At 40.7% G+C, this 9,508-nt stretch overlaps 1 protein-coding gene across 1 annotated transcript; it reads left to right on the top strand.

Moving 5' to 3' along the window:
* The first annotated feature begins 2,135 nt into the window (after positions 1–2,135).
* Positions 2,136–9,223, top strand: gpr17 (G protein-coupled receptor 17). The gene is made up of 2 exons (XM_085397658.1): positions 2,136–2,354; positions 4,814–9,223. The coding sequence occupies exon 2, from the start codon at positions 4,822–4,824 to the stop codon at positions 5,830–5,832; it is 1,011 nt and encodes a 336-aa protein (XP_085253784.1). The 5' UTR covers positions 2,136–2,354; positions 4,814–4,821; the 3' UTR covers positions 5,833–9,223.
* The last annotated feature ends 285 nt before the right edge of the window (positions 9,224–9,508 follow it).

The raw sequence follows: 9,508 nt of genomic DNA, 5'->3' as shown, positions 1-9,508 counted from the left end.
TTGGATAGCTGTAAAAAAAAAAGGAGCAGCTAAATGTTTGATGGATGAATAGCAAATGGATGGATGAATAGCAAAGCTAATACGTTCACTGTATTATTGCAGCGTCTTTACCTTACAATATGAAGTGCACTGAGGTGACGGTTGTTGTGATTTGGCGTTGTATAAATAAAACTGAATTGAATTGAATTCAATATAGGTTTAAAGTTAGTTCAAATACACATTCGATTATTGTGTGGATGCCCTCAGTTTTCAGCCGATTTTCTCCGTTCAAATCTTTAAAAATTCTGCTCTTTCTGATAATGGGTGCTATGACTTTTGGTGCTCATAACTTCTATACTTTTTGAGATATTGAATTTTTTTTTGCAATATTTTTTGCCCATTTCTGCCATATTATCAGTGGCCTCACTGATTTTCATTGCCGGGTTGACCTGTGTTTTAGGTCAGTGAGATGAGCATCCGTTCTCAGACTGGGAGGCCCGGGTTCAAATCCAGTCAACATTTCTTTCAGTTAACAGTTAGACTTTTTAAACTCTTTTCAGCACAAATACCAGCTTTTTCAGCTGTTTTCAGCAAAAACCTCTTTTCAGCAGAATTCTGCTGATTGAACTCTTTTCAGCAAAATTTTCAGTTTTTTCTGCTGTTTTCAGAAAAAACTCTTTTCAGCAGAAATTCTGCTGATTGAACTCTTTTCAGCAGAATTTTCACCTCTTTTCTGCCAAAATCCTGCTTATTCACCTCTTCTGAAAAATTTTCAGCCTTTTCACCTCTTATCAGCACAATTCTCAGCAGCTTCTGCTCATTTCAGCACAATTGTCAGTCCCTCACCGCTTCTTTGTGAGAATCAGTTTGGCTCAGTGAGATGAGTTGCCGCCATGAGACCAGAAGGGCCAGGTTCAAATCCTGCTCAGGGCAACGTTTTGTTTTTTGTTTTTTTTAAATTTCAACTTTTTCAGCTTTTTTCAGCAGACATCTTACGCGTTAAGGCATCCACACAGCATTTTCGCAGGAAATGCAAATTTTTCTAGTTTGAGGTTACTTTTGTTCTTGAGTTGATTAACTTCAAATGAAAAAAGTTGGTACTGATGCTTTTAAAATGTTTTAAATCGGCCTGAATGTATTTCTGTTTTCATTTGTCATGTCTAACTGATAAACTTAGATGTTTGTTTACTTGTGGGAGGCTGTCCACAGCTACATACAATGACGGAATTATCCTTTAAAATGAAAGCATCTCTGTTTTTATTAAACTCTTTCATCAGCAAGAAAAAAGCACGTTTTATTGACTAAACCCTCCCAGCAGTAAGAAGAATGATAAATTTATGATGCTGTGCTCTTGCACAAGGGGATGTTTTTGCTTCGGGGTAACAAGACGAATAACAGACAAAGTGGAGAAGCCGAACAAAAGCGGGGGGCTGTCCCAATTAGCAATTGGCAGTAGATTAACAGAGTAGTGATGTCAAAGCTTCTCCACAGTCTGCAGATAGTGGTTTCATTCAAGTCTACAGAATACCATTTGCATATCGATGATATAGAGGAGAAGAAGGGCCAATGTGTCTGAAACACAGCTGTGAAGTTCATGTATGAAAGAAATATTATCTCCCCTTGGTCAGTGGGTCCCCTCTCCACATCTGTCCGATGGCTATGCGACTGATTATTTTGGGCATGCCAATTCAAGATGCCCCCAGGAGGCAAGACAGCAACAAGGGCCTCTGTTTCCTCCAAGCACCCCCCTCTCAAGGCTTGTTTTTCTCTGGCTCTCCTATAGTGAGGGCTTGGGGCCCCCTCCAAAACAGAGCAGGCCATGTACAAAAGATCATCTCGGAGACTTCAGTCATAAACTTTTAACAACACAATTAACAACACAGTCCATCTTCTATCTGTCAGTGGGAGGCTGGGAGTTCATGGTAAAGGCACTTAATGCACAACTAGCCTTGGTTACCATGGAGCCATACCCCCAAAACTCATTGCGACTGAGGCATGCCATTCTTCTTTCCGCTGCTGAAATGCGCCGCTCATTCTGACTCAGCCTATTGTGAAGCGCACAAGTGGCTCTCTGAAAAGAAGGGGATGGAGAAAGAAAGGGTGGGGTCAGGGTTCAAACGAAAGGCTCCCATTGGGACTCCCTTTCTGTTATCAAATTTGTTGAGACACAAAAAGAGCTACAGTCTCATTCCCGAGAACATCTTGAGAGAGAGATAGGGGGGTTATAGGACAGCATTCCTCATGTCAGAGCGCCAGTTTTTCCACACAGCGGCAGACGAACTAGCTGTCTTCACGTACAGCTCCCTGCTCCTGCACTGATCATCTCCTCTTTGTCTTCCAGCAGCAAAACTTTTCTTTTTAGGAGTGCCCGTCCAGTAAGTCCTCTTTATTATTTGTTCCTTTATAACTTAAACTAAATACTTGCCTCTGCCGTTGATTTACTAAATAAACCTTTCTGTAAATTTCTCACTTTGCTCATGCAAACCCAAACAGCTCAATCTTTTACTGATTGCACTGTTTCAACAAATTTCTATCATTGCTTACTATGAAGTGGGCTCATTTAATCCTGTTTCACATTAGACAATGGAAGATTTCACACATTACAGCTGCTGCAGCTTTTCCATAAGCGCTGTGTGTAAAGGACCAATACCAGGATGCTCAGTCTCCTCTTCACTGCACAGATCTGCTTATCCAGATCGCCGTGATGAAGGCGTATTTCAGCTTTGTCTCTCTCCAGGATTATCTGCATTTATGGAAGATTTTCCATTCAGCTGCTCCGTTTCTGGTTTGTTATCCCTGCTGGGACTGCAGTTCTCTTTCTTCAGGGGGACTGAAAGCTCTGACTCTGAGCCCTGGCTGAGAAATGCCCTGGCATGTGGGTCCCACAACACCCACTGAAAAGAGCCACGCTGCTTCTTAAAGGGCCAAAAGTCAGGGAGTGAAATTTAGCCCAGTCAGGTTTTTTTTGTGTGTGTGAGTCATTGTGGTTATTCTGCATTGTTTAAGCACATAAGCTCACATATCTATATTATTGCTAATATATATTGTAATATATCTATATCACTAAAGCACTTCTGGATGGATGCAAACTGCATTTCGTTGCCCTGTACCTGTGCATGTGCAATGACAATAAAGTTGAATTCTATTCTATTCTATGCTATTTTTAAAAAATATATTTGAGCTAAAAATAACTGTATGAGCACTAAAACATAAAGAGAACACAGAAACAATCAGGAAATGTTATTGATAGTCTTTGGATATGGATCTTTTCCATATACAAGTCTAGAAAGTTCTTATTTTGAAGTAATAGGAAACAAACATATATCTTTAAATGTATATCTTATTCTTTGCTATCATGTGCAGAAATCATTTTATTAGATACACCATGATGGTACCAGGTAGGTCTACCATTTGCCTCCAGAAGTGCCTTCATTTTTCATGGCATAGATTCAACAAGGTGCTGGAAACTCCTCAAAGATTTTAGTTCATATTGACATGACAGCATCAAACAGTTGCTGTAGATTTGTCAGTTGCCTCTATGATCTCCCATTCCATCACATCCCAAAGTTGTACTGTTGGACTGAGATCACTGTCATGTTCAAGAAACCAGTTTGAGATGATGTGAGCTTTGTGACATTGTGTTATCCCATCTGAAGATGGCACACTGTGGTCATAAAGGTATGGCATGGTCAGCAACAATACTCAGACAGGCTGTGGTGGTTAAATGATGCTCAGTTGGGACTAAGAGGCCCAAAGTGTGTCAAGGAAATATTCCCCACAATGTTACAGCACCAGCAGCAGCCTGAACCGTTGATACGTGGAAGACCAAGCAAAGTTTTCCAATTTTCTAATGTCTGATTTTAGTGAGTCTGTATGAACTGTATGTTGATGTCGACCTCTGACATCAACACGCTCCTCACTGGATATTTTCCGTGTTTCGGACCATCCTCTGTAAACCCTTTGTGAAGGAAAATCCCAGTAGATCACCAGTTGAGATACTCAGTCTATCCCATCAGGCTCCAACAACCAATCAAAGTCACTTAAATGACCTTTCTTCCTCCATTCTGATGCTGAGTTTGAACTTCAACAGGCTGTCTTCACCACGTCTACATGTCTAAATGCACTGAGCTCCTGCCATGTGATTTGTTGATTTGATAACTGCATTAATGAGCAGTTGAACAGGTGTACCAAACAGAGTCTGTTTCACTTTCCAAATCTTCCTTTCATGTATTTAGCTTCTAAAGTGAACTCTCTCACAAACAGGCTTGCTGAATTTAAGGAGGGTTTTTTGCATTTGGGAACCTTCCATCAGCTACAGAAACATCTTTTGTGTGGGTTGACAGTTCAGCCCCAGCTAAACACGGTAGAAATGTTGGTTTTGGATCCAATAGAAATACCAAAGTGAAGGAAGCCTTGCCTTAAATTAATTAAAGTCAGACTTTGCTGTTCACGCCCCGGTGATGTTTCTGTGTAGAGAGTGAGCTAAAGCAACAGGGAAAAGAGAGCAAAGAATACAAAGAGTGAACAGTTGGAGCTTGGCGGGGTTGGATGGAGCAGTGGGTGGGTTTTCTAAGGAAGAGGTGATTGTAAGATCTAAAGAATATGCAGTCTACTGGGACTGTTTTTGCTGTCTTGTGTGTGTGTGTGTATGTGTGTGTATAAACTTAAAAAAAAAAATCAAAAGTACTCAAATTCAGGTCAGAAATCTGACCACCCCTGCAGCCTACAGCGCAAAATTAGACCCGTCGTAACTGTCCTGAATATATGCACTTCTGCTTATACTACAGAAATGGTTTAAAGGTAATGATAATTATAATATTTTCTGTCTCCACAGTCACCAAAATGGAGTCTGCTACAATGCATCTGCCATCCAATCAGTCATCAGAGAGCTGTGTAGTGTTGGAGACCACGATCGAGAACCAGCTGTTTGGATGGTTCTACCTCGTGGTTTTTGTTCTGGCGCTGAGCGGTAACAGTTTGGCTCTCTGGATTTTCTCTCACCAGCGTGGCGTTTCTTCTCCAGCTAACGTCTTCCTGATTCATCTGGCTGTGGCAGACTTATCGTACGTCATCATCCTCCCGCTCAGGGCCACCTACCACTTTACAGGAGGCCACTGGCCCCTGGGCGAGGTGCCCTGCCGGGTGGTGGGTTTTTTGTTTTATGTCAACATGTATGCCAGCCTGTACTTCCTGGCCTGTGTAGCAGGGGATCGATACTTGGCTGTGGTTCACGCTGTGAGGTCACTGAAGATTCGTCGCGCTCGCTATGCTCAGATCATCAGCTTCTCTCTTTGGGTCCTAGTTACTGTCTCCATGGCACCGCTGCTTGTCACCCATCAGACTGCACAGGTGGACAACATGACGGTGTGTTTGCAGCTATACAGGGAGAAGGCCTCACGCAACGCTCTGATCTCGCTGGCCGTCGCCTTCATGCCGCCTTTCCTCGCCACTCTTTCCTGTTACCTCCTCATCATTCACAGCTTGCATCGCGGCTCCAGGTTGGAGCCGGCGCTCAAGCTAAGGGCCCTGCGCACCATTGGCCTGGTTATGCTCATCTACGTGGTCTGTTTTCTGCCTTATCATATGAGTAGGGCCACCTTCATCCTGGGCTACAGCCACCCAGACGTCTCATGCCAGACACGCAGAGGCCTGAGCCTGGCCAACCGCCTCACCTCCTCCCTCACCTGCCTGAATGGTGCTATGGACCCGCTGGTCTACCTGTTTGGGGCGGAGAAATTCCGCGGCACACTGCGGCGATTGTTTTGTAAAGATAATGGCGGGATGTCAGGGGCCACCAGCGGAGAGTTAAAGGGAACACATGAGAGCTCTGTGAGTGCCAAATCTGAGTTCTGAGGAAAAGCAGCTAGACTCAGACACCTGTGCAAACTTTTCCATCACAAGCAGCTTCAGGTTGATGATACTTTGATTGATGCTGTTTCCAAAGGCTGTTTGAGAACCAATTCTAGTGTCATCCCCACACCATTCCCACCAAATCCTTAGAGAATTAAACTGACATCACTTTGACACTCAAAGAATCCTGAATTCAGCAGCAAAGACGGTGGTAGAAGTTTAACTTCCAGGAGAGGAACAAAGATCTTTAAAACCTAAATTTGGGGCAAAGTCAGCAAACTTTTTTAAATCAGTTATAACTTCTGATTCTGCACAGACTGTTTATCTTGGTGACCACTGAAGATAATGCTTCAAAATAACTCCCACACACACAAGACTCGAGTAAATCTCATTCTTCTTTAACAATTTAACGCAATGGAGAATGTTTAAAAGCAAAATTACTGCAATTAGAAGTAAATATGACATTTGATGAGTTTTCAAAATGTACTGTTGGCTTGCTTTCAGCTCAGCAGATCCCCTGTTTTTTACTGTAGTAGATCTGGTTTCATAAGACAGACAATTTGTACTGGTTAGTGACGCCTTTGATGTTCTGTTTAAGCTTCTTGTCGTTTCCATTAAAAGTTTTTTGGGTCCATGTTAGAAACCAACTCTCAAACCAGTCAGAACTGTGCCCAATACCTGCTAATGTGGGACTCTCTGTACAAAAGCTAAGCTATTTGAATTTGTTTGGCTATAATTTTTGACAACTGACGGTTTTAATAATAATCTTTAGAAAAGGGTTGTTGCAACATAACAACTCACTTGTTCTGGAGATGAAGCAAAAAACTAATGATGCAAAGTTTTTAATTGCTTCTGCTGTCATATATAATACTTAATGGGGGTTAAACTTGAGTACTAATTGTTCCGCCTACTGCTTGTTGGAAATCCAAAACAGCAATTCATTATATACATAGTAAACTTTCAGTGTATATTTTCTATTGTTTTTTTATACTGTAAGCCAAATGTGATGAATATGCATCAGTCACAGTTGATAATATTGTTGTTTTTTTTTCATCTAAGGTGACATAGGTTGTCCTTGCTTTGTGGATAATCAAATGTGCGTGCACATAGTTTAACACTATAAGTGAAATGTGATGCGATCCATGTGAGAATTTTAAAAACTCGTGTGATCATGTGTTGTCTCCTAAAGTACAAACATCCAGTTAAATTTTCATTTGTTTGAATTTTTAGTTTCAGGCCAAATATCTGGAAAATGTTTATGCTAATTAGCATTGCTAGCATGCTAATGCACCAAATCAGGAAGTTAAACAGGGTAAGCATTACAGGTAAGGTAAGCATTATACCTTTCAAATATTAGCACTGTATGTTAGCATGCTGGTGGACATACCCACTAAGGCACTCACCAGCTTCTAGACTCCACATTTTGAAGACTCACCATTAGCACTGTGGCTGCTGTTGTGTGAGGTGAAGTTGAAGTGCTAAGTTGGTTTGCTGCATCCATAAATTGTATGGGTGAAATCCACAAGCACAGAAAAGTGCTTATTGGTGTTAATTAAGTAACAGACTAAAAAAAAGCAAGAACAACAAGAAAGAACACAGTCCAGAAGTTCAGATGAGTGACTCCTATCACCAGTATTATGCTACAGTCAAGTTAATGAACAAAGTCATTGGCATGGTGCTGTTGCCTTTGAAATGGTTGCAGTCAGTTGCCATTTTCAAGGCAATTTTAGTGCATTAAGATGACATCAGTTTGCTAACAGTTTGCAAGTGAATGAGGTCGAGTCAGCAATCTGTTTGTTGTAAAATGGCACGTGTGTTTGACTGCACAAACAGAAATTCACATTATCTACTTGCATTCAGAATTCAGAAAACCCACCACAAACAGTGATGTAGTTTCTACAGGATGGTGATTTAACTGTAACATGCAACCACAATTTATATAAGAATAGAACCAAAGTAGAAGCAGTTCAGTTGAATCTTGTATTGTAAAAAAAAAAAAGATGTGTCACAGAGAAATTGTCTCAGAAAAACAAACTGCGATTGCCTTGCAATCCAAAGTTGTTGATGCAGATACTTTCAATCAGTTGCTGCTGGGTCAGTCATGAGCTGCTGAATATTCCAACCTACTTTTACTCTGGTATGACTGACCTAAGAAAATCACCTCTGATTCCAAAAACCAGAAGTAGAAGTTATAAGAAAGTCCCCCCTGACTTATTATTAAGAAGGAATAGCATGGAGTAGTATGCTGTACGTATGTTCACTTAAAGTTACTGTAAAGTAACATTTTAAGGCAGATCTTTATGGGGGAATGACACTTTTAGATCCTCATGTGGTCACTAGCGGAACTGCAAACTTTGAAACTTTGCTTGCTTCATATTCCAGCTGTGTGTTAGCATGCCAGTATTAATATTTAGCTCAAGGCAACGCTGTTCTTCACAGAGATACTATTAAGGCTGTAGCCCTTTGGATTAAGTCCAGATTTACTCTACAATGGAGTGACAATTTTATTGAGAGTGGACTGTGTAAATGTGCCCATTATTATACTGCTGTTGGATATTTCCCTGTTATCACATTTTCATAGATGCAAAAATTCCTGTATTTATGTTTCTCCAGCTCAGCTAGGAATGACGTGGACACAGTCACAGCTTTTTATAAATTCCTGACATGAGTCACTGTATATGTTAAATGTGATTGACAAATCTCCACTGTGAAAATATTTTTGGGTTTTCAGTTTCTTAACTCTCCTATGATGCTACGCATTTCTGTTGCACTGTTACTTGACAAACTAATAACTATTGTTCTATCTACAGTTTGATAAAATGCAACATGTTAAAAATATGCTCTGACTTTAATGTGCGAATGATTGTGTAATTCACTGCAGCAAAAATGCACCATTTGTGTGACATGTCCAGTCCCTCACATAAAAACTGCAGAAACTCAACATGTCTGCTGCTGTCTCCCGAAAGCAAAAGTATGATTTCACGTCCTTCGCGTCTGTGGCGTTGACGTGTTCGCCGTGAAAGTGGTAAAACTATTTCAAGTGCGGGGACAGAAGGCAGCAGTGACTTGTCACCATGTAGTTCTCTTTTCATATCATGTGACATGTTGTGGTTTGTGAGCAGCTCATTTTCCTCCCCTTATTTCTGCAAGACTTCCTGTCCATCACATGAACATGGCAACTACTTTAACTTGTATTTCCTGAATGTATATATTGTAGAAAACCCCCGAGCTCCCTTTGGTTCATCTGTGGTTTAAAGAATAGCAGTATGCAGGCTGAATATGATGCACCTTGGTTTATTTTTATCAAAGAACAAAATGATCATGTTTGAAAAACAAATCAAGGTCCTTATCTTCTTTTTTCTTTTTTTACTGTGTGGGTTTTAAAGTAAATATATCCAGTAAATTCCCTTCCTGTAACTACTAAAAATCATCATGGTCATGTTTTCTTTCTTACTTCCTCTTTTCACTTCTTGTAGCTCAATTTTTTACATATAACTTCATTATTTTCTGAAAGTTCACATGAACAAGTAAACCAAAGAGGTTAGGTATGCTGGTTAATCATTCGTGTAAGGTGATAAAGATTTCTACTGTGCAAACAAAAGTGTGTATTTCCATTTTACAGCTGTGCGGCTATGTTAAAGAAGAGGCCGAGTGAAGGCACTAGGGCCCTCCTCTCTTT

Source organism: Rhamphochromis longiceps, linkage group LG23 (assembly GCF_057381845.1).
Source record: "Rhamphochromis longiceps isolate RC_006_pf linkage group LG23, R_longiceps_female_GT1.1, whole genome shotgun sequence".
NCBI classification, from domain to species: domain Eukaryota; kingdom Metazoa; phylum Chordata; class Actinopteri; order Cichliformes; family Cichlidae; genus Rhamphochromis; species Rhamphochromis longiceps.
The sequence above is the reverse complement of the archived record's forward strand: the minus strand, read 5'-3'. Positions and strand labels throughout refer to the sequence as shown.

Bases quoted from the DNA above. Each gene is read 5' to 3' on its own strand.
- gpr17 (XM_085397658.1), top strand. From the start codon at position 4,822: ATGGAGTCTGCTACAATGCATCTGCCATCCAATCAGTCATCAGAGAGC.